Source organism: Paroedura picta, chromosome 7, assembly GCF_049243985.1.
Source record: "Paroedura picta isolate Pp20150507F chromosome 7, Ppicta_v3.0, whole genome shotgun sequence".
NCBI classification, from domain to species: Eukaryota; Metazoa; Chordata; class Lepidosauria; order Squamata; family Gekkonidae; genus Paroedura; species Paroedura picta.
In genome coordinates, this window is record NC_135375.1 from 122,376,019 (window position 1) to 122,391,933 (window position 15,915).

Consider the following 15,915-nt stretch of genomic DNA (forward strand, 5'->3'; position numbering starts at 1 on the left):
GTCATCCCGACACTGCTCATATAAGGGGCAATCTAACAAAATGTGTGAGACAGAGTCAGGGCAACCAGAACCACACGGACAGAGTCTTGCATGGTATGGGATACGGTGGAATCTTCCCTCTAAGACCTTTGAGGGGAAAGCATTCATTCGTGCCAGGAGAAAAGCTCTTTTCAGGGGTGGGACATCAAGGAGATGCAAATATGTAGGCATAATATTTCTCTGCATAATGATGCCAAAGAATGCTGGTGAGCAGACTCGAGGCTGGGTAGGTATGAGTTCCTGCTGCTCATGGTCTAATATTCTCTGTTTAATAATCCGGAAGATACATTTTTCTTCCAGAGGTAGTAGGGAGTTCAGATCGATGCCAATGGAGACTAATTTTTGTTCAATAGCCTGGAACCATTGAAATTTAAGAGGGTCACTTTTTAGACAAGTTAAAAGGCTGCCAGTTTCTATTCTAAAAAACAGTCTGACCCAGAATTTAAAAGTAGCTATCCAGGCCCTTGTCTCTACCCTAATTTGGCCAAATTCTGCGCAAATGGCATGGTAGGAGACACAGTTGGGAACCCCTGCAATTTGCCTATAGAAAGCAGATTGAACACCCTCAATAGATTTATTAAAGGCAGGAACCCATAAGGGGCATCCAAACAAGAGCTGGGACATTACTTTGGCATTAAAAATTTTAATTGCTGCAGGGATAAATTGGTTACCTTTCGCAGAGAAAAAGAACTGTTTTATCAAGGAAGATGAGGATTTGGCCAGATTGATAGCTCGTTGGCAGTGGGAGCTCCATTTCTGGTTATACTGGAAGGTAACACCTAGATACTTAAATGTTTTGACTTGTTCTATTGAAGTGCCTCCAATAGACCAAGTCATTGCATGCCAGCTCTTAGAGAAAACCAAAACTTTTGTTTTACCATAGTTAATTACTAACTTATTATCTTGGCAATATTGGTAAAAGGTGGATAAGTATCGTTGTAAGCCAACCCTTTTGTATGAGAGTATTGTAGTATTGTCGGCATAGAACAACAAAGGAATATGCTGGGAACCAAGTTTTGGGGGATGACCATTAATAGGTTCCAGTTTTAACGCTAAATCATTAATGAATAAATTAAACAACAAGGGGGCCAGAATACAGCCTTGCTTAACTCCAATGGTCATTGAGATCTTAGAGGTTAAGTCTCCCTTTGAAGAGTACCGGACTTGGCAGGAGGTGGACACATAAAGTTTTTGGATGAGAAACACAAGTCTCGGTTCCATACCCATTGATCGCAATTTATTCCAGAGCATATCCCTATCTATCTTATCAAAGGCACTTTTAAGGTCTATAAAAGCTGTGTATAGCCTCTTACCATTTTGGGACGTATATTTCTCGGCCAGGCATGAGAGAGTTAAACAATGATCTATAGTAGAGTTACCCTGCAAGAAACCAATCTGTTCAGGACCTATAATTCTTTGAGAGCGAGCCCAATCAGTTAGGCGCCATTCGAGATGGTTTGCATAAATCTTACCTATAATTGATAATAAACTAATAGGTCTAAAATTATTAGGGTCATTATGGTCACCATTTTTAAACATGGGAACAATGATTGAATTCAACCAAGAACTTGGGACAATCCCATGTAAATCAATTAAGGTAAATAAGTTGGCCAAGGGAGGAGCCCACCATTTAGGGTTGTTTTTTAGAAGTTCAGCTGAAAGGGCATCCTGGCCTGGGGCTTTGCCTAACTTAAGGCTCAGAATTAGTTCCTCTACTTCGTCAGGCAAAACTGGGGACCATCTAGGGACATTAGTTAGCCTGCCCTTAGCCTTGATCTGGACATTACAGCTGGTCCAAAACGCAACGGCCAGGATCCTCACAGCGACACCGTGGAGGTCCCACATCCAGCCCATCCTACATCAATTGCAACGGTTGCCAGCTGAATTCCAGATCAGGCTAAAGGTTCTGTTAATTATCTTTACACGTTCAGGGCCCAGTGTACCTGAGGGACTGCCTTTCTGCCCATGCCCCCAAAAGAACTTTACGCTCCACCGCCACCAACCAGCTAATGATTCCTGGCCCTAAAAAAACCTGCCTGGCCTCAACCAGGGCCAGAGACTTCTTTGACTTGCCCCTCACCTGGTGGAATGAGCTCCCAGAGGAGATTAGGGCCCTTGGCGAAGCTAAAACAGTTCCGCAGGGCTTGCAAAAGGGAGCTCTTCCACCAGGCATTTATAGAATCATAGAATCATAGAGTTGGAAGGGGCCATACAGGCCATCTAGTCCAACCCCCTGCTCAACGCAGGATTAGCCCTAAGCATCCTAAAGCATCCAAGAAAAGTGTGTATCCAACCTTTGCTTGAAGACTTCCAGTGAGGGGGAGCTCACCACCTCCTTAGGCAGCCTATTCCACTGCTGAACAACTCTGACTGTGAAAAACTTTTTCCTGATATCTAGCCTATATCGTTGTACTTGAAGTTTAAACCCATTACTGCGTGTCCTCTCCTCTGCAGCCAGCAGAAACAGCATCCTGCCCTCCTCCAAGTGACAACCTTTCAAATACTTAGAGGGCTATCATGTCCCCTCTCAACCTCCTTTTCTCCAGGCTGAACATTCCCAAGTCCCTCAACCTATCTTCATAGGGCTTGGTCCCTTGGCCCCAGATCATCCTCATTGCTCTCCTCTGTACCCTTTCAATTTTATCTACCGAATTTCCACTATCCAGCAAACCTGTTACTTGGTCAAAAAAGGAAACTAGGTTGGTCTGACCGGACCTGTTGGAGACAAATCCATGCTGACTTCCTTGGATCACCAAATTGTCCTCCAGATGTTTGCAGATCGCTCCCTTTAATATCTGCTCCATTATCTTCCCCACAACAGAGGTCAGACTCACTGGTCTGTAGTTTCCTGGGTCATCCTTCCTCCCTTTTTTGAAGATCGGAATAACGTTTGCTCTTTTCCAGTCCTCCGGGACATCTCCAGTCCTTAAAGAGGTTCCGAAGATGATGGACAAGGGCTGTGCAAGTTCTCTGGAAAGTTCTTTGAGTACTCTCGGGTGCATTTCATCCGGACCAGGGGATCTGAACTCATCCAGTGCAGCTAAATGCCTCTCGACAACCTCTCTATCCATGTTAACCTGCCACCCAGACACTATCCTTTGGCTACAGCCATCTCTAGATGTGCCTAAACACCTGTGGGAAAAAAACTGATGTAAAATAGGCACTAAGCCTTTCTGCTTTCTCTGCATCTTTCGTTAGAGTTTGTCCATCCGCACCCAACAGTGGGCCTATTGCCCCCTTTACTTTACGTTTGCTCCTCACATAACTGAAAAATCTTTTCTTGTTACAATGGGCTTCCCTGGCCAATCTTAGCTCACTCTCAGCTTTGGCCTTTCTGATGATTGATCTACAGTGCCTAGTAACCTGTAGGTACTCTTCTTTAGAGCTCTGTCCTCTCCATTTCCTGAACATTTTCCTTTTCTTTCTTAGTTCCTCTTGAAGTTCTCTGTTCATCCAAATAGGCTTCTTAAAGCTCCTGCAGTGTTTTCGTCTTTCTGGGATAGTCATTGATTGAGCATGCAATAGCTCTTGTTTGAGTAGCGCCCACCCTTCACATGCTCCCATCCCTTCCAGCATTCTCGTCCATGGTATGACACTCATCATGTCTCTGAGTTTATTAAAGTTTGCCCTACGAAAATCCAACATCCGCGTCTGGCTACAAGCTTCCTTGGCTCCCCATCTCAAAAGGAATTCTATTAGGACATGGTCACTTCCCACTAGGGTCCCCACCTCCTTCACCTCATCCACCAACTCTTGCCTGTTGGTCAGTATTAAGTCCAGTATGGCTGAACCTCTTGTGGGTTCATCTACCATTTGATAAATTTGGCTGAGGCCAAGCAAGCAGCAACGTCTACAGGGCCCCTGCTCCTTCCCTCCTGAAAAATCCACCCATGTGTTTTGCTCTGGAACTGTTCGCATTGTACAGTTGTACCTATGTACCTATGTTACAGTTAATGTTCATGTTATTCATGTTTTATGAAAATCGTTATGAAAACTAAGTTCTATGTATCATTTCTATGATTTATGCGAACCACCCTGAGCCTCAGGGGAGTGCGGTATATAAATATAAATATAAATAAATAAACAAACAGTAAATTGGGTCATAAATAAAGGTAAAGGTATCCCCTGTGCAAGCACCGAGTCATGTCTGCCCCTTGGGGTGACGCCCTCTAGCGTTTTCATGGCAGACTCAATATGGGGTGGTTTGCCAGTGCCTTCCCCAGTCATGACCGTTTACCCCCCAGCAGCAAGCTGGGTCCTCATTTTACCGACCTCAGAAGGATGGAAGGCTGAGTCGACCTTGAGCCGGCTGCTGGGATCGAACTCCCAGCCTCATGGGCAGAGCTTTCAGACTGCATGTCTGCTGCCTTACCACCCTGCGCCACAAGAGGCTTGTTGGGTCTTAAGTAGGGGTACCCAATTGCATTATGATAACGAATGCAATACTTGAATTACCAACAAAGCTTAAAAGCTGAAGTAAACTAAGAGGACGCTTTTCAGTTGGTAACCTGTTGTAGACTACAGTTTGATATTAATTAATTTATTTATTCATTAATCCTATTTTTATATGTCAATCTGCCAAGCTTAGATGCATGGCTAGTACATCTGACAGCCGGTTAAACATCACACACCACTATTGGTGGGATATGGGCAGGGGGGGAGTTATGGGGAGGTACTTTTTGGGGTTTTTGTTCACCATCTTGTTGCTGCTATTTGGTTTTATAGTTAATCTAGGGGGGAGCTTATTAATTTTATTGTTTTATTGTATTTCAGACTACTGTGCCCTTTTATTCTTTAAGCCTCCGCCAAGCCAACTAATCAGGAGAGGCGGGGTATAAATTCAATAATAAATAAATAAATATTTTACACCACCCCTCACCCGGCATATTGAGGCACTGTAAATGGAACATAGAATTAGAAAAACATCCTGTGACATTTATAACATTTGTAATCAATTGAGCGAGGAGATATAACCGATATAACAAACAACAAATCACAGAGAATGGTCTAACACTGATGGGGACATTTGGCTGGAGGCGTTACAGTTTCCTAGTGGTTGGGTCAGATCTGGGTCCTCACTGGTCTTACCCAGAAGCCTGGCAGAAGGGCTTCATTTTGCAGGACCGACAAAACTATTCCAATAGAGCCTTGATCTCTTTGGGGAGCTCGTTCCACCCGGTCCAGCTGAGAGGGAGAGCTCAAACCCAGAATTCTGATCCCAGGACAGACAGTCCCTTTTCTGCTGCCCTGGGTTTGGATGTCAAAAGATCTTTTACACTTTCAGGTGAAACTGGCTTTTTCGGGCCATGAAGGCCGACCCGGGAGCGACACACACCTCCATCTTGCAGCCTCCAGAGACTCCCTTTGCGCCATCCGTGCCGTTGATAAGAGCGTCCTCCTTCTGAAGCCTGAAGCTGAACTTTCACCTCAGACGGTGAGTCCAAGTGGCATCTGAGGGCCCTTTTCAACATTTGACAATTTGTTTGTTTGTTTGTTTGTTTGGGTCTTTTATACCGCCCATTCTTTGCAGCTCTGGGCAGTTTCATGGAGGAACCCCTGAAATCTTTTTTCAGGGTTCAAGGAAATCTGGAAGAGGTGCCGTGCCCCTCCAGAGGAGTAAGATGCGGGAGCCAGCCAATGAATTAATGAATCGATCATTTGCTGTTTCCAGTAAATGAAAGAGACGAGGCCAGTAGAGCGAGAGGGGAAGGGGTCTCCTGGGACGTCTAGGGATGCCAGGGGCCATCCAAACATACAGGAAAGGCCACGCAACCCCTGGTGAGCTCTCGCATATCCCCAGGGTTTCCCAGAACTCTGGTGGTGAATCCCTGACACAAACAGACCCATTTCCCAGAATGATTTCCCCTCTGCCGCTTAGATAGCTCCAGCGTTATTAGTTCTCCTGCCAGAGAGAGGAATTGTGGTCTCCCCCATGATAAGTACAGATAGGTGAGGCAATGCTGAAGAATATGCATTCATTGCTGTCGCCCCCCTTCCCCCCCCCCGCCTCAGTACATAAACCTGTAAAATAGCTGAAAAACTGCTGGGGGGGGGGGAGTGAGATGAGCATGCTATTTTGTCCGGCAGTCATCAGGACCTGTTGTACACAAATCCATCATCTCTCTTCTGCAGAGGGGAAATCAGATATCCCACAGATCAGTTTAACCTAAAACCTGCTGTGTGTATATGCGTGTGTGTGTATGTGTGTGTGTGTGTGTGTGTGTGTGTGTGAGCGAGAGGTACAAATATGGGGTGGCCAAACTGGCTCTCCAGATGTCCATGGACTACAATTCCCTGCCGGCAGGGGCTCATGGGAATTGTAGTCCATGGACACCAGGAGAGCCACAGTTTGACCACCCCATCAGCCCCAATGCTTTCCTAACTCCCACATCATTCTGAAAATGTCTCCAAATTGGATATTTTCTCCAGAACGGGCCCGGTTCAAGGAGCCACGGGGGCTGCAGCAGATTCGTGGGGCCTTAGCAGAACTCAACTGGTGCTGTCATTTGTGCTGCACAAGCCACAGCGGGGCCCCTTCCCACGGATAGTTGGATCTCTGGAAGCAACAGACAACTTCGCTCAGCTGAAAACATTGACTAGTGTTACCCTCAATTTAAACCCCCTTCCAAAAAAAGAAAACAACTTAAAACAATTTAGTTGAGTACGTTTACAATGCCCCAGTATCTAGGCAGGGATGGCCAAACTGCGGCTCTCCAGGTCCACAGACTACAATTCCCATGAGCCCCCGCCAGGACGTGTAGTCCATGGATGTCTGGAGAGCCACTGCTTGGCCACCCCTTCCCTACGCGGACCTTGAGTATTTTGAACTGGCATTGGCATTGAGGAAGTGAAATGCAGGGACTCGGCAACTGACTTCTGTCCCAGGGGGTTCCTGCTTCGCGTTTCCACCCTGAACAGTTTTGGCAGGAGAAGAATCCATTTGGAGGAAATGCAACCATTGGGGAGGGTTCTGCAATCCATGCCAGGCATCCACAGAGGGATCTAGCGTGGCGATTCCAGGATTCCAAGGGATTGGTGAGGTGGTGGCTGCTCAGAGACACGGCCCAGGATGTCTTGGCCATGTGCTGCCGACCTCTGGTTTAGTTTTGGAACTGGCTAGAAAGAGGCAAGAATGTTTCCGTCTGGGTGGGCAGCCGTTGTTCCAGCCCAGAGCCCGATTCAGTCTCTAGAGAGGACTCGATGGGCATGGCGCCTCCCAGCACAGGAATACTTAACGTCCGTCGTTACTGATTCTCCTTTGCTTTCAGGTGTATAATTTGCTTCCTGTGAAGGATCTCAAAGGCTACAGCTACCAGCATCACTATGTGCAGGACCAAGACCCCAACCTGTGTATGCCTGTCAAAAATATTATCGTGGATGGTGTCCAATACACGCCTGTGGCTCAGACCAGCAGCACCGGGGACTCCTATGAGATCATGAGGGTGAGTACCAAATAAGGCGCTGGGAGGCCTGCCATTTTACTCAGCCAAGGGGAACAGAGAGGGAAAATAGTTACAGTAGAATCCCTGTGCCCATGATGGTTATGCGGTTGCCACTTCCCTAATCATAGAACCATAGAGTTGGAAGGGACCTCCTGGGTCATCTAGTCCAACCCCGTGCACTATGCAGGACACCCACAACCCGGTCGCTCACCAACTGTCACCTGCCATCCCCTTGAGCCTTCACAGAATCAGCCTCTCCATCAGATGGCTCTCCAGCCTCTGCTTAAAAATTCCCAAAGATGGGGAACCCACCACCTCCCGAGGAAGCCTGTTCCACTCAGAAACCGCTCTAACTGTCAGATTATATTGTATCACAGAATTTTATTACAGAACTCTCCCCCCGCCCCCCGCTGTAGGCTAAACATCTATTAAAATTCCATTTGCGGCCCTGACAACATAACAGGAGGCGATTGGCCCTGAGTGTGTGTGTGTGTGGGGGGGTCTTTTCCACCAATAGGAAAAAGGCAGCACTGCTCTAAGCAGCTGGGAGCCTGGCCTGGCCCACCACATGCACACCTGGTTGGCTAACTGGCAACAAGGAGGGCACCTTGGCTCCAGGGCCTGTGTGGCACCTGTCGCCAGGCAGGCAAGAGAGCCTGGTACGGAGCCGCCATGCCACGAGAGAACGCTCACTCACCCATCCGCCCGCCATCCTTGCACACTCTCCAATCGGTGTCCTCTTTGAGCTGCCTTAGGTGGTCGGGAGCCCTGCCCAGCACCGCTGACTCCAATTCCCTGCCTGCATGCCTGCTTGGCTGGCTAGCTGGCTGCGAGGAAGGCGCCTCAACTCCGGAGCCTCTGCGGTGCTCCTTGCCTCGCCTCTCCTCTCCTCTCCTCCGGAGCTGGGACAGGATCATGCCAGAAAGGGCAGCTGCCCAACAAGTGCTAGTCAGACAGTAGCTGGAGGACTGGCCAATGCCGGTCTCTGACGTCAGGGCAGGTGAGGAGGTGATGGAGCGACTGCCTTCCTTTCTGCCCACCAGCCTCCCCGAGGAAGACATTGCCCCAGTCTCTGAGCCTGTTGTCACTTCAGGCTGTATTATTAGTAAACGATACATAAAATCGCACTCTTGTTGAGTTCAGCAGAGAGATGACTTCAAAGTAATGGTCTTTTATGCAGATATTCTTTAATCGTCTGTGTATTTCATAGCGGCATCAATGTGCAAACAGCTTACAGCGTTCTTCGGTGTGTTTCACAGCGGCATGAACAAGGCTGTTTCTATTAAGTCTGTAGGTTCAGTGATCACACACTCCGGTTCTTCAGAACGGCTCTTTTTATTTAGCAACTCTAGCAAACTACAACTACTAAATAGGGAAAAACAGGCAGACTCATGTACTTTTATACCTTTCAGGCAGCCAGCTACTGCCTCTGATTGGCTCTAAATAGACCAATCCGAATGGCCCTAAGCAGAGCAATCCGATTGGCCCCAAGCAGAGCAATCCGATTGGCTCCAAGCAGAGCAATCCAATTGGCCCTAAGCAGAGTGATCCGATTGGATCCAAGCAGATCCGATTGGCTCTAAGCAGAGCGATCTAATTGGCTTCAAGCAGAGCAATCCAATTGGCCGTAAGCAGAGTGATCTGATTGGACCTTAATAGGTTCCTTTGATTGGTTAGTTCCTTGGCTGGCAGAAGCCCTCATTTGCATCAGGAGCTGAATGCCCACAGACATAACAATTTCCATTTATAAATCTTCGTCAGTGCAAATTACAACAGACATACAGGAGTCAGAAACATTATACAACAAGAAGGTCCCTCCCACCCTACATCCTCCCCCCTCATGGCTCTGCCCTCAAAGTCTCTGCCCTGCAGGGACTTCCCAACCCAGAGCTGCCACTCCGGGCTGCTCCGAATCGGCCGCTCCGGGCTGCTGCAGGGAGGGAGGGAGGGAGGGTGCGCGGCTGTGCACCCACCCTTCCCCCCCCCACAGGGAGGCACTGCCTACGGGGCCACGGAGCGGCCGATTCGGACACCGATGCACACAACCCTACTGGCAACCCTGCTTCTGCTTGCTGGGCTAAGGGCCAATTTATTATTATTAACAACAACAACAACAATAACAACAACAACAATAATAATAATAATATTTCTTACCTGCCCCTCTCGGCATACTGGCTCGTGGCGGGTTACAATACAAAAAGTCCCATAACAATAACCCCAATAAAAAGTTCCATTAAAACCACACAAAATAGTACATAAAACCCTCCAATATGGCGGAAAAAATAATCCTATAATGGCCGAGGGTGGCAGAATCTCTACAGGATATTTCCTGATGTGGGGGGGGGGGCAGATCTTCCTCCTACACTGGCCTCCACCGTAATCCTGGCGGAAGAGCTCGCCTTACGGGCCCTGCGGAAAGCTGACAAATCCTGCAGGGCCCGGAGCTCTAAGAGGCAGTGATGCTGCAGCCCATTCCGTCTTCAAGGGAGGCACCCTTGCGCAGCGGACACATGTTGATGTTGCGCCCTCAGCATCAGGGGTGGCAGGGGAGGGACACAGATCCTGAACTCTTCCCTGGGTGAAGAAATGCCTGGCTCTGACCCACACGACAACCAGCTGCCCAGTTTCCCCTCATGCCGCAATTTGACTGGCCCAGGAACCTTTCATGTGTCTCACGGCCTTCTTTTACAGGATGCGGGCCTTAAAGTTTTCACTAACTACAAGATCCACAGGCTGAAGTTATGCCTTGCTGAACACGTTCATCTTAGATCTGGAGTCGGCCAAGCGCCAGTTGGTAAGACCGGAAAGCACAATGGGAAACAGAGCAGCCTCGGGTCACGACCGCGCCCTGCACTTCCATGAGGGCATCAAAACACCCTGAGGCAGTTTTCTTCCGGAAAAGTCCACAAGGAGTTTTATTAAGTCCGTAGAGAGCCCATTCAGTCACAACAGGGGGTCATTGCTAAGGACAACGCTCAACAGAAAGGCGGGGTTGATATAGGCTCCCTTCCCCCGGCACCCCCCACAATGCAACCCTTGGGTGCCAAAATGCCTTCCCCAGGCAGCGCAGCTTTTATCTACAAAGCTAAAATGACAAAGAAGAAGAAGAAGAAGAAGAAGAAGAGTTGGTTCTTATATACCACTTTTCCCTACCCGAAGGAGGCTCAGAGCGGCTTACAGTTGCCTTCCCATTCCCCTCCCTGTGAGGGAGGGGAGGATGGGAGAGCCCTGAGATTACTGAAAAAGAAGAGTTGGTTCTTATATGCCGCTCTTCCCTACCCGAAGGAGGCTCAAAGTGGCTTACAATCGCCTTCCCATTCCTCTCCCCACAACAGACACCCTGTGGGGTGGGTGAGGCTGAGAGAGCCCTGACATCACTGCTCGGTCAGAACAGCTTTATCAGTGCCGTGGCGAGCCCAAGGTCACCCAGCTGTCTGCATGTGGGGGAGCGCAGAATCGAACCCGGCATGCCAGATTAGAAGTCCGCACTCCCAACCACTACACCAAACTGGCTGTCTAACATGTGGGTGCAGACCCTTCCCCAAGGCGGTTTGCCGTCACAGCCCCCACACAGGCCTCTACTAACAAAAACAATACAGGCAGAGATCCGAGAACCCAGGAAGTGGAGAGGGTGGGGGGGTGAAGGCAGAGAGTTAGGGTTGTGTGCCACGTTGTCCAAATCGGCTGCTCTGGGATGCTGCAGCCAGCCCTCACCACGGGGGGGGGGGGGGTAAGGGTGCATAGCCGCACACCCTCCCTGCTCCCTGCGGTGAGGCGCTGGCTGTTGCGTCCCGGAGCGACCGATTTGAACGACGTGGTGCACAACCCTAGAGAGAGTTGGCTACATGGAAGAATCCCAGAGACAAGGTGGGCCGTTTGGGTCTCCTGCCTGATGACATGGCACCGATGGGGAGGCGACCGGCCACCATGCCTTGGTTCTTTACCTCAGCTCCATCTTCGTTGTATTGTTAAAAACAATCCACGGGCCCCTGGCCAGGCTAAGCTAAAGATCTGCCAAGCAGCCGCTCAACTTCTGCTCCTCCTCCTCCTCCACTAGGTCAGGGGCTCTGTAAAACATAGGGTTGCCAGGGAGTGGACTTCCCGGGAGCAGGATGTTTCAGCCGATGGTTCAGCGATGTGCCCACATCCCTTCCACCATGACCCGGAGGTGCTGTAGGGCAGGGGTAGTCAACCTGTGGTCCTCCAGATGTCCATGGACTACAATTCCCATGACACCCTGCCAGACGGCGGACATCTCGTATATTGGAGATGGGAAGGAATTGTAGAAATCTCAGAAAGTTTTAGAAAGAAATTGTAGCGTTCACACGGGAAATGGATTGCTTGTACGGCAATTGTAGAATTCTCAAAGGAATCAGAAAAGAAGACCTTTTGGCCTGGACTGGATCTTGTGTCAACTCACAACGCTGTCTTTGGTTTAGTCGACAAAAAAACTGGAAATAGGACCTAAAAGGTTGAATGCCTGTGCAAGAGATGGCAAAAGTATGTGGACATTTATTACACACAACTTTTTAAAAAAGCAACCTTTAAGGTTAAACACACACACTTTTGAAAAGTTACCATGTGCACAGTACAAATTTAGGTCTTAGGCTGGACCCGTTTCAACCCTCGCTGGGTCTTCCTCAGAGGTCTAATTTGGACACACGGAACAATGATAAAATATAAAATATATCAAGCAGCCAGCAAAATAAATCATGAGAACTTAAACTTGCACATAATAAATGTTCACAATTTTAGGACTCTGTAGTTTTTAGGAGTGTGTATTGATGATTGTCCAAATGGGTTTTAATGGGGTTTCAATGGGTTTTTGGACCGACTGTTGTAACCCGCCACAATCCAGTTATGAGAGTAGCAGGTAATAAGTCAAAATAATAAATAAGTAACATTTTAAAATCTAAGCCTAAGACCTAAATTTGCATAGGACCCTGAAGGTCCTAACGATTTCTGGTTAGGGTTGTTTTTTTTTTTGGGGGGGGGGTGTTCTAGGTATCATTTCTCCCCTCCTTGTTCTTTGATTCAACAGGAACCTCAAAGAAACCCACGCCCTCCAATAGGGTATGATAACTTTCTTGTGGCTCCTTAGCAAGTAATGGCACATTCAATTGTGGTGTGTTTAATATCACCACAAAGTCTGCTGGGTCCAAATGGCTCCGAGTGATCTAGACTTGATCGACAGAGTAGATTGAGTCATGGACATAGACAATATCGCACAGTATATTCTTGTTGTAAGCAACATTGGGTTGCCAACTGCCTGGAGATTTAGGGGGTAGAACCCAAGAAAGGTGGGGTTTGCAGAGGGAAGGGCCTTCAATGGAGTCTAATACCTATAGTGTCCCCCTTCCACAGTGGTCATTCCCTCCAGGGCCTCTTCTGCATGATGGATAAGCTGATGAAAACTCACTAAATACACCGTTGTTTTTCTGATCTCTGCACAGAAGAGTTAATTTACTCTGCAAAACTGATTTTGCTCTGCATGGTGAACTGCCTCTTCGGTGCTTTATGCATCTTTTAAACATTGTTTCTGAAAGATGCTTTTCACCGATCCATTTCTCTCCTGCCTGCCTGAGACGACCTATTAGCCATGCAGAGAAGATCTTTAGTTATGCAGATTAGTGACTGCATTAGAGAACAAAGCGGCGTTGGCAAAACTACAGGGGGCAGGACTATGAATTGCTCCATGCAGAGAGCATTGCAACATAGTTTTTCAAGAGACTATATTCAATGCAGAACAACGATTGTAGTATAATAAAGCAGGCTAAACTGGTTGTTTTTTAAACTGTTTTATTTGGCTCCATGCAGAATACCTCCAAGTGAACTGATGGCTGTTGCCTGGAGATCCCAGCTGTAACTGTAGCTCTCCAGGCTGGCAGTAAACCGTTGTAAACCGTCTTCTTATTAACCCGCTCCATCGTCGTGCTTTTATGCTTGCACATAAACATCTTCCCCTCAGCTGTTCTAGCAGGCAGACATAGCAACGTACCAAATGGGAACAGATTTTGTAAATTTGGCCAATTAGAGCCGGACTCAGTGCCACATATTTTACTCTATTGCCCATCGCATTCTATGATTAGACAACGACTTGTTGTTCCGATCACGGAGGACCTTTCTGGCCCTGTGGACAGAATCATTAGACATTTGTTAGCTGACAGGCCCCCAGAAATAACGGAACTGGTGGCCGAATTCTTGGCTACTGTGATACAAAAGGACACTCGGCTAGGTAAGAATCAGTTCTAGACCAGGGGCATCTACAGTTGGTGGAAATTACTGATTGCTGGGCAATCTGGACGAATATATTGTTGGTCGCTGCTTATTTTATTTCTCTTATTTGTTTCATTTAGACCAAGGCTAGTCAACCTGTGGTCCTCCAGCATTTGCTGGCAGGGGCTCATGGGAATTGTAGTCCATGAACATCTGGAGGACCACAGGTTGACTACGCCTGGAATTATTATCAATTAATTATGATTTACCCCTATTTTGACGATGTTTTTATATGCCATTAAAGGTTTCTTTGAAATTTGAAAAAAAACCCTGTCTTCCCTGCTTCTAGCACTCGCCATGTCTGTTCCGTACGCATTGCCAGCTGCGGAAATGATAGCGTCACCCCCGCCCGTTTTTGAAATGGTTGAAGTGATCATGCCCATCAGAAGCTTTTTCCCCGAGACCTGGCTGTGGCTGGATACATCCATCGAGTAAGCAATGGCTTTGATACTTAGAGGGTGGTTTTGCAGATGGACACGGCGAGGCTTGGGGTAACCTTACTGCAATTCACGTGCCTGGTTGGTTGGTTAGTTGGTCTCGGGGGGGGGGGGGCGTGTTGCAGGTGTATTTATTTCTTTTTGCATTTTTTGTTTTAATTGCAAGCTTTCCTCGGATTTATTTATTTAAACCCAGCCACATGACTTCTCAAAACTTTCGACAGCTCTAAAAAGAGGGCACAAAACTTTATAAAGAGCACCATAATACTCATTAGGATAATACAATATACATAATATATATAATATGTAAAAAACATTGCTTTGTAGTTAAGAGAACTGAATTTATCCATGTATATGTCTTAACAGAATGTTTTGTGCTGTGTACGGCGTAGTGGTTAAGAGTGGCGGGTTTGACTGGCTGGCAAGCCAGGTTTGGTTCCCCACTCCTCCTCCACATGCAAGTAGCTGGGTGACCTTGGCCCAGTCACAGTCCTGTTAGAGCTGTTCTCACAGAACACTTCTGTCAGAGCTCTCTCAGCCCCACCTACCTCACAGGGTGTCTGTTCTGGGGAGAAGAAGGGAAGGTGATTGTAAGCTACTTTAAGACTCCTTCAGGTAGAGAAAAGTGGGATATAAAAACCAATTCTTCTATTTCATCCTTGTATATTTCTTGCTAACATTAGGGGCAGTTCCGCACACTGAAAAAAATAGTGTTATGCCAGCACAAGGCATAACACTAACAAATAACATGCCTATGGCCATTACTCACCTTCTGGCTTTCATCTGCCACCTTCTCGCACTTCTTAGCACTCCGCATGTCTGCGAGGGTGGGCACTGGAGGAGGAATCTTCGGCTCTACACATTTCCTTAGCATGTGGCTTGCTGGTTCCTCTCCCTTAGCTAGCACTACATAGTTTGGGGAATCCACTTTATGTGATTCCCCAGGTAGCACTTTAAAATGGAGGATGTAGCTACCAGTTTGCTGCTTGGACACTGGATATTGGTGACATCATGCAAAACGGCAAAAATATAGCATCTGCAGAAAGTAAGCATTTCACAATATTTCTCAGGTGCGGAATATCCCTAGGTATTACTTTATCTCCATGTTTCCCTCCCTTATATGAGATTTCCCCTGTATAGAGGATACTTTGCCAGCATATAATAATAATAAATCACCAGCTAAACTGTGGTGGCTGTGGATATGATTGTATTTTATTATGCTTTTATACTCTGAAAACAGGCATCTGAAATGGCAGGCAGATGCTGTGTTTCGCAGTATGCCATTTAAAATTAAGATCGTTTTTGAAAATGTACACTTATGCTGGAAAACATTTTTCAAAGGTTCTGAGATGCACTGAAACCTTCACCTCTTTAAAAAGTCCTAGGCACCGGCCTGGGTAAAGTCATATCTGTAAGGCCACTGTCTGCATTATACCGTGGACATCAAACACTGAAAAGGGTTCCCCCAAACTGCCCACTTTCTGAAAGTTGCTCACTGGCATCCGTGGACCTCAACACGGGGGGATCCTGATTTAGTGACTCATTTGGGCATCACCCCACATGCAAACACACACACACCAGTACCAGAACCTGCAAGAAACCCAGATTCCAATTTTGCTGCCACCTCCACCCAGGCAGCGCATGCACTGCTCCTGAGAACCCCTCAGACTCATTCACTTGCTCATCTTCTAACACTGTACATGCCAGTTCTCTACACAGGG

The 15,915-nt window shown here is 47.5% G+C and overlaps 1 protein-coding gene across 2 annotated transcripts in view; it reads left to right on the forward strand.

The window, feature by feature from the left end:
* LOC143841644 (alpha-2-macroglobulin-like) overlaps window positions 1-15,915 on the forward strand; it is a 75,632-nt gene that overhangs the window by 24,859 nt on the left and 34,858 nt on the right. For both annotated transcript variants that reach the window (XM_077346261.1, XM_077346262.1), the window contains exons 15-18: window positions 5,324-5,473; window positions 7,308-7,481; window positions 10,173-10,275; window positions 14,047-14,188. In XM_077346261.1, the coding sequence (XP_077202376.1) occupies window positions 5,324-5,473; window positions 7,308-7,481; window positions 10,173-10,275; window positions 14,047-14,188 (569 nt within the window). The remainder of the gene's footprint in view (window positions 1-5,323; window positions 5,474-7,307; window positions 7,482-10,172; window positions 10,276-14,046; window positions 14,189-15,915) is intronic.